This window comes from Phoca vitulina, unplaced genomic scaffold, assembly GCF_004348235.1.
Source record: "Phoca vitulina isolate PV1807 unplaced genomic scaffold, GSC_HSeal_1.0 scaffold18, whole genome shotgun sequence".
In the NCBI taxonomy this organism is placed as follows: Eukaryota; Metazoa; Chordata; class Mammalia; order Carnivora; family Phocidae; genus Phoca; species Phoca vitulina.
In genome coordinates this window covers 5773557-5797228 of record NW_022589721.1, presented here as the reverse complement: position 1 = coordinate 5797228, position 23672 = coordinate 5773557, and the positions used below count along the sequence as shown (strand labels likewise).

At 43.6% G+C, this 23672-nt stretch overlaps 1 protein-coding gene across 1 annotated transcript in view; it reads left to right on the top strand.

Moving 5' to 3' along the window:
• Nucleotides 1-1719: 1719 nt before the first annotated feature.
• RSPO2 (R-spondin 2) overlaps nt 1720-23672 on the top strand; it is a 150850-nt gene continuing 128897 nt past the window's right edge. The window contains exons 1-2 of the mRNA XM_032415796.1: nt 1720-2450; nt 2836-3105. Coding sequence (XP_032271687.1) covers nt 3012-3105 — 94 coding nt within the window. The 5' untranslated portion in view covers nt 1720-2450; nt 2836-3011. The remainder of the gene's footprint in view (nt 2451-2835; nt 3106-23672) is intronic.

Sequence of the window (23672 nt, the reverse complement as noted above, 5' to 3'; positions counted from 1 at the left end):
GAGTTCACTAAACTGAAAAGGCTCTGTGGCTTAAAAAAATTCCAGCTGTGCAACCTAAATGATTGAAATTATGGAAAGTAAACTTTGAAGACAGAAGGTTGAAAGGGGTCTGTAATTTAACTATGAATGACATCTTTCTACCTTGAAACTCTATCAAAGATGAGTTTGTCCTCACAGTGGTTAGACCCCATAGAAGCAGAAACTTCTTGATAGAAACAGAAAATTGCGAACCAGAGCATGGCAGAGATGGAAGAGATCTTGTTCTAATTTCTTAATACTGCCAAGGAAACCGAGATCCAGGAAATTGCCAAAAGTGATCCCAAGGTGGTTAATGGTAGAGTTAGATCTACTTGATCTTGTGCTCGTTTTGCCCTTAAATATTTTAAAAGAAAAAAATAAATATTCTAAAAGACACTGATAACCACTGATCTTGAAGGGGTCTCAAAGCTGTACAGAAAGGCAGAGGGCTTAGAGAAGTCTTTATTCTCCCACGGACTTAACTTCTTTAGAAGTGCAATAAATTTGGTGTGTGCATCCTGTGAGTGGTATTTATGATAATGGAGGGATATCTCCTGGAATATCCAGCCATCAGGCTAAATGCTAGACCACTCCCTAAGTTGAAATGTTTCCAGTTGCTTCCAATTCTGTGATAAAAATCAAAGACTCTGAAAGCTGAGAAACAGATCCACTGTTCCTGCAATGTGTTTTGTCAACTCTATTTGTGCCCTGTGGGCCAGTCTCAGAGGCTGAATTTTCTTATCTAGGAAATGGGACCGGTGACCTCAACTCAGATTTATCTTAGATGTTCTCAAGCATGCATAAAGGAAATAACACTGAAGTTCTTAGCACATAAATATTGTTATTTAATAGTGATATCTGTAAAAATAGTTATGGATAGACAATAATGGAATAGTTAATAAACATGACTATTCTAATAGTCTTATTTCAACAGGATTGTGTCAAGTTTCTAAATTTCTGAACATCTGAAACTGAAAGCATAGAAAAGGAAATTTAAGTGGTATAATATGCTAGCATATGGTCATATCTACAAACATTCATTCTGCCATGGTTAGTAGTAAAAAAAAATAATAATCTTATCTTTTGCCTAAGGAGTAAATACTTTCATTCATACAGTAATGAAGGCAGGGCAGATTTCAACAAAATGAAATTAGGTAGGTTCAAAAAATAAAAAAATAAAAAAATCAGGTAGCATCAAGTGTATGTCATGTAACACTTCGTTAAACAGTAGTCCCCAAACCCAGGGCACCCAGAAGTTTAAGTCAGGAGTCTTTAAGGTGGAGGGAGAGAGGAGGATTATGACTGAGAAATACTTCGTGGAAAGTGAACTTTTCTTTAAAGAAGCAAGGTCCCAATTTCTTGAGTCCTGTAAGCAAGAGACCACAAGTTTTTGTAAGTTTTTCTGGAGAAGAAACAAAGTCAAGAAACAACACTTCTGAGGATAAGCAAAAGCTATTGGAAATACCCCTTTCACTCGCTACACTGAGTGCGCATTTTAATTTCAGCCGTGCTAACAGATCTTCCTATAAAACAAAGCCGAGATGTAAATTAAAAAGTGGCAGAGGTGTGGTATCTTTCAGGATGCAGCTCAAGTTCAAACTCAGTCTGTCAGAAGCAGCAGTCCCGGAAGGGATCTCAGGAAGGATGGTCTAGGACAAGCCAGCAGTCGGTCAGATCCTCCTGCAGGAAGGTCAAGGCAGGGGGTTGGAACCCACCGCGGAGCCCTTGGGGGTGAAGTCAGCTGGGCTCCGTCGCCCGGCGCTGTCCGGGGGCGCCCCGGCTTCCAGCTACACTTGAGTTTAGCCGCGCACTCCAGGAAAGCCCGGAGGGGATTTGCCTGGGTTTGGGCTCGCTGGAATCTGTCAGCGCTCTTTAGGACCTCAGGGAAACCCGATGGTTTCTGGCTTTAGGACCCAGGAACTCCGAGGCAGCCTGACATAGATGCCTTGGACCACAGCACCACCTACTTATAGAAGCATCCCGAGCCTCAGCCGGGCTGCATCTCCGTCGGAAAGTGCGCTCGCCACATCCCTACGGCCTCGCGGGAACGTTCTGTTTCCCACAGCTTGGAAAGGGAGAAATCCTAGCTGTGAAGTGGCTGTGGAGTAGAGCCCGGGAAACCGCACAATTGGATAGGGACCTAGAGAGTGAGAGCTGGTCGTGCCGGTCGCCCGAGGAGCGCACTCACCGGCGGGGACGCAGCATCCCCGAGGCTGCTGACGCGCCCTCTCCGCCGCGCTCCTGCTAGGCACCGCCAGCCCAGAGGACCGTGAGAGCACTGCGAACCCGCGGTGGGCGCCGGAATCGCGGAGCTGCCCGGCGCTCCCGGCGCCTCTCGGCAAACTTTTCCCGAGCCCACGTGCTAGCGAGGCGTCTCGCTTCCCCGGCCCGGCATGGAGCGCCGCGCCTAGGCACGCCGCGCCGTCCGAGACGTAAGTGCCACGGTAGGCGACCCGCGTCTGGCCACCGCGGCCACGGCGCTGGCTTGCCCCACCGTGGGACCCGAGGGCCGAGGGCGGCTCCTTGAACCCTGCGCCCTTGGTGCCTTTGGAGCTCTTTCCTTTCCCTGGGCCGGCCGCACAACGCCCTTTCCCCCGGGTCGGAGCCCGCAGCTCGGCAGGGGTTGCTAATTCACTGATTGTAAATCACCTTTCCCTCCAAGTCGCCCGCAGCTGTGCGCTCGGGGTTAAACTGCCCCGCGGCTCGTGCCAAGCGGTGGGTTCGCGCCCCCCTCCCTCCCCTCCTTAAATTGGGACGCGCGAAGAGGCGGCTGTCTCCCCCGGGCGCTTTCCACTGTTTCTCCTCCTTGTCTCTCAGGTTCAAGGTTTGAGAGATGCTGACCGCGCCGAACTGACTAGTGCGGGGGGGCCCCCCGGGCTAGTGGCCACTCGCCCTCTGCGTCTTCCCTGGCAGCGCGGTGGGCGCCGGCTCCTCGGATGAGCTATCCAGTTCCCCGACTTTGAGAGGCGCCTCTGCCCCGCCCGACCGCCCAGATGCAGTTTCGCCTCTTCTCCTTTGCCCTCATCATCCTGAATTGTATGGATTACAGCCACTGCCAAGGCAACCGATGGAGACGCAGTAAGCGAGGTGAGTCCTGCTCCGCCCGAGGTGCGCGGGGTCGGAGTGGCGGCGGGTCGCGGCACTCGTGCCGGGGCGCCCCGGGCTCCGCTGGGCAGACCGTGCCCTCCACCCCGCTCGCGCGCGCCACCGCTCTACACTTTCTGGGCCCCTGAGCTCGGCAGAACGCCGTCTTTTCTGTCCTCAGAAGGCGCTGCGAGCCGGAGCGAGACGTGCTGGAGAGCCGGGTGAACCCGGCGGGCGCTCAGGGCTAAGTGGTGTGGTCGTACCCGGTTCGCTGCCCCGCTTCTACTCCTCAACTCCTCTCTTTCGCTCTCCTTTCTAATCGGGCATCCATTGTTTCTTGTTCTTGTCTTTCTCTCTTTTTAGTCCTCTTAACCATCTCCCCTGTAGCTCATCTGTGTCTACCTTCCCCACCCACGTGCGCCCCAGATAGCTTTAACACGGCCTAGAGCTGTGTGTGTGTGTGTGTGTGAGAGAGAGAGAGAGAGAGCGAGCGAGCGCGCGAGAGCGAGCTGAGGAGGGGGTACCAAGTCAAGGGGGAGGACCTACATTTACAGGGAAAGGGCAAAATTGATCTCTTTTTCTGGAACCTAAGACTACGTGGGATGATTTATTGAACTTTCTGCTTTGAGCGGCAACTTGTACGCGGGTTTTCTGGGGAGCGCTGGCGCGCGGAGTGATGTTTTGGGGACAGGCCTGACTTGGCTATCTCCATATACTTCCCTCAAAAGTAGCTGTTTCTGCTCTCAATGAAATTCACTTGAGGCTTTTTAACCGCTCCCTCAATCTACATCACTTGTGTGCTCTGCGGGGAAGGCAAGTGGAAGTCTCCAGAAAGATTTCAGAGAGCTGGCTTTCCGGCAGATTTACTGTGCGCCTATTTCTGAGTCCTGCTGTGGTTGCAGCTAATCCAGCTGCATTTTAGGGTAAGGGCTGCTAGACACAATGAAGTCTTCTGGGGGGATTTAAACACAACCCCAACACACACACACCCAGTCCGTGCATTACCCGGCGCATGGAAGGTGCCCAGCAGCCCCCCTTAGAACTCTGTCTTCGTCTAGCAATTTGGACTTCTGCACGGTTAGAATTTGTCTTGAAGTTAACAGATTTTGATTTTTTTTTTTTTTTCTGGGATGTAAACGTCGCACTTGACCTGTGATATGATATGTTTAGAACTTGTTTTATGGCATCTCCGGTCCTGCACCCAGATTTTGGAGAGAGCTCTTCGCGCCCTAACTTTTCATTGCTTTTTAGGATGTCCTTAAGCTGTTGCCACATACCCCGAGGGCTGGAGATTGGCGGGCCCGAGGGCAGAGCTCGGATAACTGGTGGTGTGCGACTTCCTTAACCTCCGCTCTCCAGTTGACGCTACGGATCTGGTTTTTTAAAAAGTCTGCTCTTTTCTCTTTTTCTCATTCCTGGCATTCGGAAAATGCTTATTTTCAGAAATAGTTTCTCAGAAAAATGCTAGGGAGAAATTTCTTCCCAGAGGCCGCGAAAGTTTAGTACTGATGTTCGTCCTGAAAAGGTCCCTTTCCATCTCCTTCTCCACTCCTCCTCCACTCTTCCTCCACTCCTCCTCCCCACTGGCTCCTTTCTCCACCTGGTATTTTCTTTTGAGGTATTACTCGCAGATCTGGCAATTTTTGGTTACACTGTGGTCAAAAGTGTGTGGAGAGGCTTTAGCCCCTCTTACCGGCACAAGGTGCTGTCTACTTGGTTGGAGAAAAACAAAACAAAACGGAGATGCTTAAAGTTCGCGCAAACAGAGAAATTCCTAAGACGCCTTGCCAAGTAGTTGTTTATTAGATGACTGACCAATTCCGTGAGGTCTTTCTGTCCCCGCTGCCTGTCCCACTGTGGCCGAGCGAGGAGGTATCTAACCTAGTGTTCTGGGAGGACTTCACCCCGCGGTGCTGTTTGAGAGCGGACGTTACAGCACCCCCGCGGCCAGAAGCGGTATTGCAGGCTCTTCCCGGCAGTGCCATCTCTAAAGTTGGCCCTGTGCCCTCTTAGGTATCTGACACAAAACCTATTCATTTCAAAGCTGCTTTGGCAAAATCTCCTAGCAATTACCCTCCACAGCCCCAAGTGCTGACACTTAGAAACCCAATTCTAAAGTGTGCAATAGTAACTTTTGCCAAACCAACCTTTCGATTTAATAAAATTCAACTGCTTTCAACTATGTGTAAATTGGTAAGGCTGTAAAGAAAATTTTTTTTATCAAAGTTTGCATTGCTCCCCCCCCCGCCCCTTAACAGATGTCCCTTCCCAAATTCCAAGTTTCTGGCTAAAATACGGTTTTTAAAAGTGACCACACTATCTGTGCCAACAAAGGGTGTACTGTGTTTTTAATTAAAAGTGGAACTACTTGAAGGCCTGGCCAGACGGCATAGGGTGATAGTAGCTTTTCTGTTTTGCAAGGAAGCTTAAGGATTGCATTGTGAGAGTATTGAAATGAATAGAGATCTAACTCAGGTTGTGTGAATTGTCCCTCTTCACAAACTTAAGCTGGTTTTAATTGATCTCATGTTCACTGATTGATTCTACACCAATTGTTGCGCTTACCAAACAATTGGCTTGCCCAAAGGAGATTGATTTAAATTAGTTCCTTGGTGAATGCTTGACCACTAGCCAAATCATGTCAGCAGTGACAGTTGACATACTAGAGCCTATTGTGGTACCAACATTTCCCCTTTTCCCTTTGTTTTGGATGGTGGCAGTTAAATATTACTTTCTAGGGAGAAAAGTGATTAGTACCTTAAAAAAAAGTGTTGTGGCTTAGAAGATCAGTTATTTTCTTGGCTTTGTGCTACTGTGTAGGCAGCAGTGATACTAGGATTGGTTAGGCTGATGCCTGTGAGCTGATTTTTTTCTTCTTCTATATTCCATCTGCAAATAATCAAACTTTCACTGTGGAGCATTCTCAGAACTCCTTTGGCATTATGTTTAGTCTGCTCTATGATCTCAGATGCTCTGTAATATCATTTTCTTAATGAAATAAAATTCTTGGCAGAGATTAGATAATTTAGTCAGTTAAAATCAATTGCATCCAGTTTGGAATAGAGAGCATATATATCATTTAACTGTATGTTCTATTTCAAAATAGAAGCCAGAGGACTGAGAGATGAGAATGTCAACCTTCGCTACTGTTGACCAAACCTAGTATGGGGGAGACCATCCTAAACTGCACCACCTCGCTCTTTCTTCCCCGTCTTTAGAAAACAAAATCCTAAAATAAAAATGTATTTGATCATCATTAGTAGGGCCTGGTAGCATTAATTTTTAATTAGTTAGGCACAAACACAATAGAGAATGAAAATTGTGTAGAGAGGAGGCACATGCCAACGTTTTGAAAAACTGGGTGACAACTCACATTTTGTCTACATGGTAACAGTTGTAATTCATTGGCCCTCTCACCCCACTCATTCAAAAGCATGGTCATTATTAGCTACTGTGAAATCCCACTGCCTATACTTGTCTTGGAACCACTTAGGATTTATTTGTATGGTACACTGGGTAGATTGGTTTCATTTTTTGGAATAGTTGTAAGCCACATTTCAGGTTGAATTACTGAACGGTGGATAGACAAATCATAACTTTATTATGGTTTCTGGGATTCTTGAGCTTGGTATGCAGTGACTTAATTTTCTATCTCCTTCATTGTTTATATGCCCAATCACATTTTAACCAAGGATCTATGAAAACTTCTTGATAGAACGCCTTAAAAAGCAGTAAGGCTCCCAGATATGTGATTGGTGTTTCTGGTGGTTGGATGGTAGGGGGCATAGTATAACAAGGGTTTCCTGCCTAGACTTTTCCATAGTAAAGCCTCAGCGTCTCCCTCTGTAACCTCTCATTTTCCTTAAGATTAGATTTGGCTTCTTCCGTGAAACTGAAGTGTTTATCACAAACAGTGTGGTATGTTTCTCGTAACTGAGGTTGGTGAAAAGCCTAAACATCTTCTCTTAAATACTATTAGGGATAAATTAATTTTGATGAAGAGATTTGGAGATATTTGGCTTTACAAGTACTATTAATGATAGTTTATTTCTCATTGGTATTCTTTCAAAAATACAGATATGTCCCATGGAACATACTTACCTACACTTAAATGAGAAAGCTTTAAAAATAGGTCTTGTATATTACCTTTCTAAAGTTCCAGAGTATTTCTGAAAATTTCCTGTGATGTTTAACTTTGCATGTAAATATCCTCTTTTCTTCTCTTAATGGGCTGTTTTGTTCTTCTAGCATGATTCTGAATTTTCCTGCCTAGTATCTTACCAGGGCACAGAGGTTAAAAAAAACTGCTGTGTTTCAACCAACCTTTTATTAAGCTACTGAAATTTGGAAGTGATTCAGAATAGGTGATGTTCTCCCAGGCCTCCATTTAATTCTGGCTTTATCTGCTTATAAATCCAGCTTGGGTAGAATCCAATATTTGCAGAAATCACAAGTTGGAAATGACACTTCTAATTCCTTAATGCAAAACCACCTCTTGATTTATTAAGAGACTAATTGGCCAGTGTATGGATTACCCAGGATACTTTTTACTTCATTCCTTCCAGCTGACTGCCTTTTTTTTTTTTTTTTTTTCTAAAGATTTTATTTATTTTTTTGACAGAGAGAGACATAGCGAGAGCAGGAACACAAGCAGGGGGAGTGGGAGAGGGAGAAGCAGGCTTCCGCAGAGCAGGGAGCCCGATGCGGGACTCGATCCCAGGACCCTGGGATCATGACCTGAGCCGAAGGCAGACGCTTAACGACTGAGCCACCCAGGCGCCCCCAGCTGACTGCCTTTTAAACCTCATCCCCACCCCCATGGGGATAAGCACTCCTACCCCTCCTAAGTGCAGGAAATAAATGATAGACAAATCATTTGATATAACGCTTGATAACCACTCCGCTAAAATGGGGTGATAAGCCCTGGGATGAAAATTGTTTTAAACTTTTTTTTACCCCCCAAAATGTCATCATTTTTTCCCCATTATCTGCAGTGCTGCATGTTCATATTTATACATTTCCATAATTTTAGCTGGAATAAATATGGAAGGTGCTAATGATGGGAATTTATGGAATACATATGGAAGGTGCTAATTAGTGCTGAAGAGAACAGATATGATTAGATCTATGCTCAGGAGGGGATATATACGTGTGGGTGTGGAAAGAAAGGGGTTGGAGATGATAGGACTATGAAAATCAGATCTTTGGAACTAAAAATGATTTTCATTCTTCTTTCCCAGTTACTGTCTTGTCCTCTTTCTCAGACTGGATGGTGGGACCAGGGAGGGGGAGAGGGAATGAGTAAGGTGAGTGTGCTTTTATTCTTCCCAAGGCCTGCCCCTAACTGTTCTGCTCTTCTCTAGGACCTCTCCATGCCAGTCACCCTCTTTTAGAACACGCTGCTTTCCCCTAGTCCTAAAATTCTTAATTTCCTCCTTCCTCATATTGCTTTCCCATCCCTTCCCTTTTTCTTCACTTGTACCCGTCCCTTCTATTGATTAACAATCCTGTTCCATTCACCCTTTAATCAGTTACAATATGCCTTCTGCATCCACCACTTTATTGAAAAGATTTTATTAACAGTCCTCCTTATATTCGCCTCCTTGCAAGGCCACCAACATGGTGGCAGCCCTCCATGACTTTTTCTGGAGATAGCCCTCCTTTCTAAAAGAAAGTCTCTTCTTCTGACTAGTGACCTCATACTCTAGTTTTGCCTTCCGTATTCTGCCCATTTCTCTTATTTAGTCCCCTCATTCAGAGGAGGTGTAGACTAGTGTTTATTTTCCTTTATTCTTTCCCTTCGGGGGATTTTACCCATCCCTGTATCTTCAACTGTTACTTCCATGTGAAGTCCTTCAACTCCAGCTTCAACTTAAAAAAAAAAAAATTTTTTTTTTCTCTTTAGCTTCAGATTCTACTCCCCTCTGACTTCCCAACTACTGCTGTATGGTTAGATATTCTGTTCCATGCACACGCAAACTTGACAACTCCTGTCCCCATCTGTGCCTTCTCCCAAATGTGTTCTCTGCCTGTGTTTATTCTATTCATGAGGTGTCTATGAGTCAAAGCTGAAAGCCTCCCTGTAGACTTCGTCTTTCCTATTGCCTCTTTCATTGGTTCATTCAGTCTTAGTGAGTCTACCTCTGAAAGGTTTATATCCACGCCGGCCTTTCCATTCCCAAAAGTACCCTCATGGGCTTATCTCCCAGCATCTACTTCTTCACTCCATCCTTTATGATGCTGCCATGTTGAAGGTTTCTCAACCACGGATCTGATCATGTGACTTCTGTTAATAAACCCCAACCCTCCAGGTCTCCACACTGACTGCAGAATCAATGCCAGCCTCTTTCGCACGGCTTTCAAGGCGGCCCGCACCCCCTATGGCAGCTCGTTTCCAACTTTCCACCACCTTGGAAGCGCTACATGCTTAAGCTTTACCGGGTTACTCCATTTCCAAACACACCATGCGTTTTGAGGTTTTTAAGCTGTTGAGCTTCTGAATGCCCAGCTAAAGTCACTGCCTTTAGGAAGCTACTCTCCCCCCTGGAATTTTCTGCCTTTTTTCTGAAGCCAGAGTCCATTTTTCCCTCACAGCTTTCTCAGCTTTCTGTGCGACTCTTCAAGCATGCTCTTATTTCCCCCTTTATCCTGGTTATTTTGCCAAATGTCTTCTCCTTACCATACTTCAAACTCCAGTTGGGCGGAGCTTCTGATTCCTCTCTGTATCCCCAAAGCAGGCCTCACAGTGTGCTTCTCCGCAAATTGTGGCTGAACACAAAGTCACCGACTAGGAGATCTTGGTTGCCCTTAAAAGAACTTTGGTGACTTAATGAGAAGATTTAAAAAAAAAATTTCTAAGTTCTTTGCACATAGTTTAAGTTTGAATGCATTCTTAGATAATAGGCATAATCTCATTATTTGCTATTCTTTAAAGACAAAAACCATTGAGATATAAAACCTCCCCCGCCCAGCCCTCATTCTGAAGTCTCTCCTGATAATCTTGAGAATTTCACAGAGCACCCTAGTGCCTGTTGGTGTCTCTGTAAATACCAGCTGATTATTTCAATGATAGAGCCGTCCACATGGCAGGGGAGTTTGGGGCAGGGAAAGGGAAATTCTGGGATGGGGTAATCTAGATTTTAAAAACATTTCTTCTAGAGAAAGGGTCAACCAAAGATTTTTTTCATCCCGAAACACTTTGTCCAGAGGAATAATCATTTAGGAGAAAATAAAAGTGGGATTTCTCTTCCTAAAAGGCAATGATATTAATAACATACATAGAGCAGGGAAAGTATTCAACCTGCGTTCTTGTGTTTGTGACTTGAGTACACCAGAACTATGCAGACCATCGAGGAGGGACGCGGGGGCGTGTGTGTGTACAAACTCTTCTGCACGTGTCCATAGAGGACCTAGGTTGGGTGGTTGGTTTTGCACGGTGCCTTCCGGGAGAGCATTGACATTTCACTATTTGGAGGAGGTGCAACCAGTTTGACAGAATTGGAAAGTGAAATGTGATTTTTAAAAACTAATGGCTAAGTGGAAAGTAGCTAGAACAAGAATGTAGTTCTCCTGAATTCCTTGGCTTTTCCTGTAAACAGGACATGCCCAGCATAAATGCTCATTTAAAAAAAAAATCCCCTTTGAAGCCATTCAGGAGTTCTTTGAACCACAGACTTTTATTGAGCCTCAGAACTTCTACAACTCCTGATTATGCTGATAAAATAATAAGTAACTGAAGGCTGAATAGGCGGGGTAACTGAAGTATAGGACCACAGGTGGGATCTGGTTAAAAAATTCTTTTTGCATACTTGTATTGCTCAATTTTTTAAATCATTCTTTGTTTTTTAAAGAATTATTTTTGTATAAATTTTAGGAAGCTCTTATTTCTTGTATTCCAGTTGCCAGAACAAGTATGTGTGTCTGTAGGTGTGTGCTCACGCAGATGTGTGTGTATATATATTTTATGTATACTCACGTGTTAATACCATCATAATCAGAATAACCAAGATTAGAGAAAAGCTATTAAATATTCTTTTACTCTTAAAATGTAGAGAAACTAATTATAGGTAGCTTTCCTTCTAACCTAGTTGCTTGGGGGAAAACCCTTAAAATTTATTTAAAATCTTTCAGTTCTCATCACTTGAAGGCTCTTAAGTGCAATTAAAAAGTTTAGCTTACTTAGCACATTTCTTTTGAGCAGGGTTTCTTAACTTAGGGTCCAGAGATGGAGCCAGGGTTTTTGTGAGTCTCCTGAAACTAGAAGCAAAACCTTTCTTCTTAGGGTATAGAGAGAGGATCTAAAGCTTTCTCTGAAGTCTCAAAATGGACATGGTTCATCTGTTTCCTTCAATAGGTTAAGAAGCATTGGTTAAAGTAATAGGAGGTAGACCTTCTTAACTAGCCTGATGCCAAATAGCTGCTTCAAATTGATATGCACATTTGTTTTCTAAAATTTTATTTTCCAGGTGTCCGTTTCCAGTTATTTGCCGTGTATATATTACACAATATGAGGGAATATCAGAAGCACTATCTCAAGACTTATCTCAGTAAATAATTACTTGGCTAATGATCCCTTACTCAAAGACAATGGATGTTTAATTCTCTCCATTCTTCTAAAAATGTCTGTAGAAGTACAAAATACAGAATAAGGGGTTTTTGTTAAAATCCTCTTCTCATATGGTCTAATTTTATCTCAATAATAAAACAGAATATAGAGTCTTTAAGAAATTGCTGTTGCAGTTTCCCAGCTGATGACCCGCGCTGGCATGGACGTGACTCCTCTATATTGTGCTGCTGGTTCACAGATTGGTCAGAACCAGCCTGAATGTTCTTCAGTTCAGGTCCAGGGGGCTGCTGCTGGGTCGGCACATTTTATAGTTTTTCTACCAGGATGGCCTTCATGTCTCACCTATTTATTGCTGGATACAACTTGCCAACCAGCCCTTTGGCGATTAAAACTCACAGACCAATAGAGGGCACACTTTGCATTCTTTTCCTTGTGCTTTGTTCTCTGATGGTCTGTAGGATGTGTGCTTACTTTGTTTTGTCCCGTTGGTTCAGGTGGGAAAACTACTGTGCTTTCTCCAGTAAGATTGATGCTGTGATCATCTTGATATCCACACAGAAGGAGAAAAAAAGACCAAATAAAGAGCTTTCGGCCTCACTGGGGCATTTCTGGTTTGGGTCCCTAATCCTTTTGACAAAGCCTCACTGAAAGGCAAACTTAACCAACCCTCACAGTTTTAAGATCTGTGAGATAAAGATTATGTCAACTTAGAGGTGGATTCCAGCTTCTACAGTCACTTTGGAAAACATTAGTTTTATTAAAAAAAAAAAAATTTTTCCATGAAGTGCATACCTGAAAATTCAAGCAACTGGTAAAATTTGGAGTTGTCCAAAACAACTGCAAATTAATACTTGCCAATTGTTTGCCAAAGTCTTTAATCTTTATGGAGAATATCCATTTCTTTTAATGAATCTCTCGCTTTTTTGCCTGTTGAGAATAATGAAAATTGTCTGATCTAATTTTGAAAATCCAGTGTTTCTTTTGTTTTTGTTTTTTAAAAAGGTTCTCTTCCCTCATGTAATGAAGTCTGATGGAGGATTTAAAAAATTCTCTGGCTCCTCATTGTTCACCTTACCTGCTGTGTTCTAGTGCCTCCTTGTAGATAAAAGCTGGCTTTTAATGTGCGGGATTTGCTAGATCATCATTATGACTTTGCATATTTATCACGCTTCCCCCCCCCCCAGACCAGTTTTCAGTTGAGTTGAATCCTAGTGGAGTTAATATCCCTATGACCAGGTGGTGGATCCTGTACCCATTGCGCCTCCCCCACCATAGCCTTTTGGGGTAACTCTGGTATTTTGTTGTTGTTCTTTTCCACTACCATCACTGGTCCTTAAAGACTGCACTGAATTAAAAACACTTGGCAGCCCAGTGGATTGAGAAGAATTGCACCTGGGGCTCCAAGTTAACCATCATGAGATATAAATTAAGGCAGTCCTGGTCTTTGACTTGTCATGCCCTCTTGGTAGTTCTTGTAGGTAGAAGAATACTTTAGAATTCTAGTTTTTGATGCTTGAGTCTTGATGAGGTTTTAGAGGTTTTTTGTTTTTGGGTGTGTGTGTGTGTGTGTGTGTGTGTGTTTAAAGGTCAGGTTTATAGGGGAGTTTTGAGGAACTCTTGGGTGTTCTGGGCCCTTCTAAGATAAAAGGAATTGGAGAACAGCTGTAGGTTGGGTGAGCTGAATGAGCAAACTAGCTTAAAATTTTCTATTTAAGGATCTGGAATCTGTCTAATGTTTTGCGAGAAATTAAGGCTGTCCTATCCATAGTATTCCTTCTACTGGTGAAAGATATCTTGTGGTCACTATCCTTCCATCAGGTTAGTATAATAGAGAAACTTAGTCTCCTAACTTTAACAAAGTAATTTAAAACTCCAATGTTTGATAATGGACAGCTGTGGTTCCCGGGAGCATGACTAGTGGGTTGAGGTTGGTTGTGGAGTTTGGGAAGCCACTGACCACAACTTCTGCTGGTCAGTAAATCATGCAGTGGCTGATGTGACTCTTGACTGAATCCTGTCAATTATGAATGATTTTTTGTTCTGCCTTTAAATAATACTATTCTGTAAAGTGACCTAGGGCTTGGAAATTGTCCCTTGAAAGTTGTCCAAAATTATGAATTTGGTGCAATGTAGTTGTTCCCTTATGTGGAAATAAAACAGTCCTTTGCAACTGCTATGGGTGATCAACATGATTTTGATTTGAAAGTGACTCAGTACTAACTATTGTAAAGTCTTTGGCAAGCTTCAAGTAGTCCTCTTTTTGCTGAATTTTGAGAGAAAGTTTTGAAGAGATGGGAGAGCCTGCACTTAGGAGAAGAGTGAGCTGGAACAGGATCACTCCTGTTCAAGACTTGTGGCCTGTCATGTAGAAAAAGGATGTGATTTATCCTAACTTTTGGAATTAGGGGCAAAATGAAGGAGGCTTATAGGAAAATTCCATTAATGGAAGAGACCCTTTCTTGATAATCGCTGGAAATTGCCTTTTTCCAACAACAGGGTATTTTTTTTTTTTTTTTAACAGAGGGTATTTCTTAAGTGTTGTAAAGCCAGCGACTGTACTGAGTGTAGAGGGACCTCTGAAGACCACTCACACCATGATGAGCACATCTGTAATGCATCTGGCGTCTACTAGGTACTTAAATAGAAATTCTTGTTGACAACTATTGACTCAAATTATAATACTCTTTCTAAGCAGAATACTAAACAAAATTACTTCATTAGATTCTGCATCATATGCCTCTGAGTCATCATTTTATCTTTATTTTTATTTTTTTAAAGACTTTATTTTACAGAGCCTCAGTGAGATAGGGAACACAAGTGGGGGGAGTGGGAGAGGGAGAAGCAGGCTTCCCGCTGAGCAGGGAACCCGATGCGGGGCTCAATCCCAGGACCCTGGGATCATGACCTGAGCCGAAGGCAGACGCTTAATGACTGAGCCACCCAGGCGCCCCTGAGTCATCATTTTAAATGTTTGTAATACAAACAATGCTATAGATACTGAAGTTTAATCTGAATTCCTGACAAAGGAAAGAAGACCTATTTCTCAATTCTTACACGACATGATGTCAGTTTCTAGAATACTTCATTGTAAGAAAGCCAGATTTCAATGCAGCCATAGCCAGCTGGGTTATACCATACAAACATTTTGCTTTTTTGACTAGGTTTACTAGACTGGAAGATAAATAAGTGTTTGACCAAAATTTGTTAACAATAGCTTGCACTTAGGAAAACATAATAGGCTTTAAAATTCCTATTGGGAAAGGTAGAGAAATGCAGGTATATCATCAAATGTTACTTACTGAATTATATTTGACAGAGTGGGGAGTAATGGATTGTCCACTTTGAGGATCTCTGGTATAGTAAAGGACTCTGTCATCAGCTTTGGAACAGTATTTTCTTAATGATTAGGTTGAAGACAGCTGGTATTACCAACCACACTTCCGCATGATCTGAAGTTGAACAGGGTATTTAAATGTTGGTTGATGGGTTGCAAAACGATGCCGATGGCTGGGCGTAACAAAATGAATTTATGAATGAAATTCTAACAGAAAACGGAGAGTTTTTCTCTTAAGATCAGAGAAGCAACTATGGAGGACTAGGATGTTGGAGACAAGGGGTTATCACTGATTTTTTTGACTCCTCCTGAGGTTATGATGTGATACCGTTGCAAAAAGTAATTGGCTACATTAGGAGGAATATTCACGTAGACTGAAGAATGAGGAGGATGAAGGTTCCCAGCCCACACTAGTGTTCTGTTCTGTTCTAGATGTCATGACCTTCAGAAGGTGCACTGGCCGCACACACTCCAATACTGTACTGATTTCCTAGGGCTGCTGTAACGAAGTACCATAAACCACGTGGCTTAAAAGACCAGAAATTAATTTATGCACATTTCTGGAGGTTGGAAGCCCAATATTAAGGGGTCAGCAGGTCCATGTACCATCTGAGATACAGAGGGGGGATATCCTTTCTGGCCTCTCGCAGCTTCTGGAAGCCCCAGGCGTTCTTTACCTGGTGGCTGCCTAACTCCAATTTCCGCTCCATCTCTGCATGGCTGTCTCTCCTCTGTTCTTACAAGAATGCTGGTTACATTGGATTAGGGCCCACTCTAATGACCTCGTGTTAACTTGATTACAGTTGTAAAGGCCTTATTTCCAAGTAAGTCTACATTCATAGGTATTGGTGATTAGGACTTCATCTCTTTTGGGGGGACACCTTTCAGTCCATAGCAAGTCCCACCCTGTGCCAGACCTTTAGGTTCTTTATGTCCTCATGTTCATAACAACCCTGTGGAATAAGTATTATTAATTATCCCGTAATAATAATTAGTATTAATGGCAATAGAAGTAGAATGATTGTGTGCGGCTGTCCTACCTCCACTAGACTGTGTATTGTGCATACAGGATAATAGCAGTGGGTCCCTGGACTTGGGCACATAGTGGCCCTGGGGGGTGAAGATGCTCTAGACCTGGTTTATAGGGTTTGGACTAGGAGACTTCAAATTCCTTCCTGCCTCTGAAGTTCTATGAAACTGTACGAATCCAAAGAATCACCCGAGTATGTTTATTACTTTTTCAAACAACCATGAATCAAATTGGCTTCTTATTGTTAAGCTGGAGTTGAAAAATCTGTTTTGCTGATTTCCTATTGAAGTTGACTGAACTCCAAGACCTGGGAGCATCCTTTACAGAACATTATTATAATCTTCATGTTGTCTACAGTATATTGCTTCTGGTGTTAGAGGTGTTTTAAATCAGTTGCCTTTGATTTTTGAGTGGCATCCAATATTGTTGTATTCATACTCATTTGCTATATATAAAGGGCTAGTAGAACATTATTTTATTTTATTTTATTTTTTTTAAAGATTTATTTATTTGAGAGAGAGCACATGCGAGGGGGGAGGGTCAGAGGGAGAAGCAGACTCCCTGCCGAGCAGGGAGCCCGATGCGGGACTCGATCCAGGGACTCCAGGATCATGACCTGAGCCGAAGGCAGTCGCTTAACCAACTGAGCCACCCAGGCGCCCTAGAACATTATTTTAAATGTTCTTGCATTTTATTTTTACTTTTTAAAGATTTTATTTGAGAGCGCACATGCACATGAGAACGAGAGGGTGCAGGGGCAGTGGGGAGAGGCAGATTCCCCGCTGAGCAGGGAGCCTGACAAGGGACTCGATTCCAGGACCCTGGGATCATGACCTGAGCCAAAGGCAAACGTTTAACCAATTGAGCCCCCGAGGCGCCCCAAAACAGTTCTTACAGGAAAAGCAGGCAATATGCCCAACTCTTCCCCTTTAATTGCCAATGTTCAGAGGAAGGAGTGGATGCATATTTGGCCAGCAGGTTAACTTCACTGCAAGCAAATAAAATGCTTTGATCTGTGTCAGGCCATTGCCTGTCAGATGGAGGAGGCAAAACCTTGCAATAGTTTCTGCCTACTGAAACATTAGTGGTCAAATGACCTCAAAACAGTCCTTCTGGCTTCTGCTAACAGGAATGAAATGCAAGCCTTCTGAAAACCTGAATTCTATTAGACATCTTCTGATAATGTTTTCTGTTAACAGCTTTCAGAGAAGCTCCTGAGTGAACATAAAGTAGCTTCAGCCTGGTGTAATCTGAGGCTCATTGGGTAGAAAAACAGTACTTTGTGCTACTTAAACACTCTGGAAGGCTTAGAGAGGGAGGAAGGAAAATATTTGAGGAGATCAACTGGATGTTGTAGAATACAAGTAACATCACCTGAGAAGGATTAAAGTTTCCCTCAAGCTCTACCTGAATGGCAGCTAGCCACTGAGCATATGCTTTCCAAGGCTATCAATAGCATGTTTTCGGTTGTGTAGTCTTGAATTTGCAGGCATATCAAGAAAGGGTCTAGAGATTCTTGTCTTCAGTGGGTAAGTGGCAGTAAAGTTATAAAAAAATTAACATTCCTCCTACTTAGGAGATGCAGCTGGCTCTAATTATGGACTATTTCCTATATCCATTTAAAAACTTAGCTTGTTGCTACCAGTCAAGTTACCTTTTATATGACTCAGTGAAGGATACCTATAATATGTACATTTAACAGTTTAGTGAAGTTGAAAATTTAATTCACACATGTCTATGAAGAAGATTATATTAAAGAGCCTGCTAGAAATCTTGAAACATAAACACCTTTCATAGGTGGCTCCCAAGAACAAGCCTGTTGCTGGAGAAATACAACACTGTAGGTGCATGCCTTTCTTCCAAGTAAAGTGCCTTTATGGTACTTTTAAGAGAGCAAAAAGTATGGTGAGCCGAAGAAATTGGTTACATTGCAAGCCAGGCGAACAGAACTGGAATGCACCTAGCTGCTTTTACTGATGAAAGATTGGGAATGATTTTTTTTTTTTTTAACCCCTTCAACCTGTATGTTTTTAAGAGAATAAATGAGCCATACCTGCCAATTAGGGCTAGTAGTTCATGTCCTTCAGATCCCATTTTTCTTTCAAGTTGCTCACCATGAAATTTAAAAATCTGTTTCCTTACTTTTGAGCAGTCAATACTGAAAACTTTTAATGTTGAAGTGTTAATGTTGATATGAACATCCTTTAAACCTTTTCCCCTTAATCATGCACAGAACTGGATGTAATAATAAATATACTATAATCATTACATTTATTGAGCACTTTCTTTGTGCCAAGCATAGTTCTTTATGTTACATGTAATTTAGCCCTTAAATGACCCGATACGGTAGGCTTTACTTTTCTAGCCATGTTACAGAGGAAGAATCTGAGGCACCGAAGGTAAATAACTGGCACCAATTCACAGAACTAGTAAATGTTAGAGCTAGAATTTCAGTCTAGGCATTTGGATTCCACCATACTCTTCACCACCAAGATAGAAAGGTAAGTCTTTGATTTTACTGCCAATTATTCTCCAGAATATTGCACTGATGCCAATTTTTTTAGGTGGGAGATGGGATGCTTATTGCCTTGAATTCATGATTTTTTTCATATATATATACACAGACACATATCTGTATATAATTATATATATGTATATAAATAAAATCAGGTCATGATCTCAGGGTTGTGGGATCGAGCCCCACATCCGGCTCTGTGATTGGCAGGGAGTGTGCTTGAGATGCTCTCTCCCCTCTCCTTCTGTGTCCCTCCCCCTGCTTGTGTGGGTGCTCTCTCTCTCTCAAATACATCTTTAAAACCCCTTGTTGGATTATTTTTGAGAATAGAAAGAAGCCTCTCCTTTTCCCCCAAGGAACTCACCATTTAAATAGAATATTCTTTTCCTGGCTCCACAAAACATTAATATCCACTTGGTTGCTTAAACCTTTATTTCTCATTTCTGGGCAGTACCTTGGATTTCTATAGGCCCCCTCCAGTACATTTTGAATCCCTCTTCCAAGTCTATTGACATTTTGTAGACTGTGTTATCACCATCTCTCTCCCAAAACATGTCGGTAGCCTTCCAGCTATTTTTCCTGTGGTCCATTCTCCACAGGGTGCTCAGAGGAGCACCTGAATCTTTTCACAATGTTTTATAAAACAAAAGTCAGAGCCTTTGATTCTGCCACTTTAATGCTTAAGAGCTTTTTGTGATACCTGAAATAACACCCAAACTCCTTGCTCAGACCCAAAGGCTCCATGTGACCTGGTTTCTGCTTATGTCTCCAACTCTTCTTTTGGTATCTGTCCTTTGGTCTCTGTTTCTCAAACCCTACACCCAATTTTCCTGCCTCAGGACCTTTGCATTTGTTGCTTACTCTGTCTGGAAAGATCTTTCTCCCTCCTTTTCGTAACAAGCTCCTTTTCTAGTCACTGTATCTAAAGCAGCGCATTGCCCTCTTGCTTGATTTTCTGCAGTTAAACTGTCTATTGGGGCCAAGATAGGGTGAGGCAAGAGGGGGGGTCTGTGAGGAGCACAGATCTACGGTGTGCTCGCCTAAGCCTGAGAAGGAGTGACTCCTTGCATTTTGCACCATAGGAGCCTCACTCACTGCCCCTAGTCCCAGCCTCCTCCATTCTATCACATGCTAGAATTTTGTTATTGTAGCAGAGAACACTGTATCTAGCAAAACCTATTTCTTTTGCCTCTTGCACATGTAGCTGGAGTATATTTCCCTTGTACCTGGGTGTGACTGTGGGCCTGGGGTTTGTAGTAGAAAGTGTGCAGAAGTGATATATTTCTAAACCTGGCCCCAGTTAACCTCCTATGGGAAAGTGTCTATTCTTAAGTCAGCCGACTTGGTGCAGAGGATCCAGCCTCACTTCTCTGCTCTCCCTCCGCCCCCCCCCCCCCGCCCACCCTGGGAGATGGCAGGACCACCAGGTGAACAAAACTTGGGTTCCAGAATGGCCTGTGGAAGTCTCCCAGCTGCACATCCACATCAGACTCTGTGATCAAGAAACAAACTTCTTTTGTGTTAAGCCATGGAGACTTTGACATTTGCATCAGCATGGGTGAATCTGGAGGATATTATGCTAAGTGAAATAAGCCAGAGAAAGACAAATATTGCATAGCATCCCTTATGTGGCTTCTAAAAAAAAGTCAAATTCATAGAAATAGTGTAGAAAAGTGGTTTCCAGGGGGCTGAAGTGTGGGGTAAATAGGGAGAGGTTGGTAAAAGGTAATAAAGTTTCAGTTATGAGTAAGGTCTAAAGATCTAATGTGTAACATGGGACTATAGTTGATAACACTATTTTTATAACTGAAACTTGCTAAGAGAGTAGAACTTATTCTCAGCCAAAACAAAACAGTAAATAAGTGATGGATGTGTTAATTAACGTGATGGAGAGAATCTTTTCACAATGTGTATGTATATCAAATTGTCATGTACACCTCAGTAATACTACACATTTATTTGCCAATTATACCTCAATAAAGCTGGAAAAACTTGCATGGCCCTATCCAGTTCTATCCAATCCAAAGCCCCATCCAGCTTTTAGAACATAAGCTCCCAAGGAGTGGGAGCTTTGTTCACATTGTCATCAATGTTCAGTACAATGCTTAGTCTGTTGGTGTTATCAAAATATTTTTTTGAACAAATAAATGCAGGCTATCAATAGTCTGTCAAATATCTAAGAATGACAAAAGAATAAGGCAGATAAGAAATGTCTTCTGGGTTCAGAGGGGAAGAAATGAATGATGCTCTAGAAAAAGAGTTTATGAAAATGGGGACACAAATTACTCTTAAACATAAGGGGCGCCTGGGTGGCTCAGTTGGTTGAGCATCTCACTATTGATTTTGGCTCAGGTCATGATCTCAGGGTCCTGGGATTGAACCTCTCGATGGGCTTTGCACTCAGCAGGGAGTCTACTTGAGGATTCTCTCCCTCTGCCCCTCCCCCTGTGTGGGCATGCGTGCTCGTTCTCTCTCTCTCTCTCTCATGCTTGCTTGCTTGCTTGCTCTCTCTCTCTCTCAAATCTGGGGCGCCTGGGTGGCTCAGTTGGTTAAGTGTCTGACTCTTGGTTTCAGCTCAGGTCATGATCTCCTGAGTAGTGGGATAGAGTGTAGGGCTCTGCACTCAGCAGGGAGTTGGCCTGAAGGTTCTTTCCCTCTTCCCCTCCCCCAGCTTGTGCATGTGTGCTCTCTCTCTATAATCTTTAAAATCTAAAAAAAAAAAAAAAAATTATAAAGTGGTCCTTATATTTCTTACAGATGTTTTGAAACTATACCAAAGTTATAGCACAGCATTTTACACTAAAATTTTATTTTTAACAGGATGTTAGGCTATATCCAATCATTCTTTAGTTACATGATTCTAACTGGAAAATATTGAAATTTTTTCTTACTGATTATGCCCAATATATTTGAACTTTAAGAATGTCTTAATTGACGCAGAAAAGTAATGTCCACTTTTATTACTGATAAAGTAAAATTCCTTCATGCTTAAGTTCAATAGATTATTTTGCTTGCCTAGTAAAGGAAACATTGGTTTGGGGTTAGGACCTAGTGCATTCCTTCTAGAAATGTCTGTAGGCCCCGAGGGGAGAGTATTGTCTGGAATTGTACTGTTGATGATGGGAAGCATTTTTGGTAAAGATTATTAAGGGATTTTTAATCCTTTTATGAAAAGGTTAATGTCTTTAATATTTTTGGAAGTCTCAGGATTCTGGGTGTGGAGGAGGATGGGTAAGAGCAGAGGGATGATTGCTGCTACGGAAGGCCTCAGTCGGCTGTGGTGAGGGCAGAGGGGTGAGCGGCTGCTAGCCTCGGGGGCCTTTCCACCAAGAAGACGGTGAGAACAGGATGCATTGGGGCAGCGGCTGGTCCAGGTTTTATGATCTATTAGAGGATCCGCATATACCCGCTCAGTACCCAGTTGAGACCTAGAAAGTATAAAATCTGCGTTCTTTATTCCTACTTAGATTCTAAAGTCCTTGGTAAGGTGTAGGTGTTCTGGCTGGAATGGCTGTTGGCAGCTCTCTGCCCTAAACGGACCTGATGAGTAACTGACTCTTCACTAGCTCTGCCGCGGACCGTGTGTGTGTGTGTGTGTGTGTGTGTGTCACACACACAGTGGGAGAGACCGCAAAACACACACGGAGAGACGCACTCTCTCACACACAGACACACACACACAGACACACACTCAGACACACTCACACAGACACACTCAGACACACAGAGACACAGACTCAGTGACACACACTCATGCACATACAGACACACACACACTCGGGCACTCACACAGGGAGATGCAGACACACAGAGACACACAGACACACGAAGACTCAGACACTCAGACATTCACACTCAGACTCAGACTCACATGGAAAGACACACATGGAAGGACGCATACACATATGGAAAGACACACAGGGAAGAGAGACATACACACGGAGACACACTCACACACACACCCGGGGGGAGAGAGAGAGAGTCGCTCACAGACAGACTCACAGAGAGAGACTCACAGAGATTCACGAAGAGAGCGAGAGAGAGAGACTCGCTCACGGAGACAGAGAGAGAGACTCGCTCACGGAGAGCGAGAGAGAGAGAGTTGTTCACAGACCGAGAGACTCGCTTACGGGGGGGGGGGGGGGGGGGGGGAAAGAGAGAGAGAGACTCCCTCACAGAGAGATTCACTCACAGAGACAAAGACACAGCGAGACTCACCCACGGGGGGAGAGAGCGAGAGAGAGACTCACACACGGAGAGAGACTCACACGGAGAGAGACAGAGAAAGAGACAGACTCACACAGAGAGAGAGAGACTCACAGACACAGAGACTCGCTCATGGACACACACACACAGACTCACAGAAGAGAGAGACTCACACACGGAGAGAGACAGAGACTCACAGAGAGAGAGGGAGAGAGACTCAGACCCGGGGGGAGAGAGAGCAAGAGAGAGAGACTCAGACCTGGGGAGGGAGGGAGGGAAGGAGGGAGAGAGAGAGAGAGAGAGACACTCAGACCTGGGCGGGGGAGAGAGAGAGAGAGAGAGAGAGACTCAGACCCGGGGATAGAGAGAGAGAGAGACTCAGACCCGGAGAGAGAGAGCGAGAGCGACTCAGACCCAGAGAGAGAGAGACATTCACAGACAGACAGACAGACACACACACACACACACACACACACACACACACACAGGCTCACAGAGAGAGACTCACAGACACAGAGAGACTCACAGAGAGAGACAGAGAGACTCACAGAGACTCAGACTCACAGAGGGAGAGACTCAGACTCAGAAAGACTCACAGAAAGAGAGACTCAGAGAGACTCAGAGACTGAGAGACTCAGAGAGAGAGAGAGAGAGAGACTCAGAGAGAGAGAGAGAGAGAGAGAGACTCAGAGCGAGAGACTCAGAGACTGAGAGAGACAGAGAGAGAGACAGAGAGAGAGACTGAGACATGGGGAGAGAGAGAGACTGAGACACGGGGAGAGAGAGAGACACGGGGAGAGAGACTGAGAGAGAGAGAGAGACTGAGAGAGAGAGACTGAGAGAGAGACTCAGACACGTGGAGAGAGAGAGAGACTCAGACACGGGGGGAGAGAGAGAGAGAGAGAGACACTCAGACACG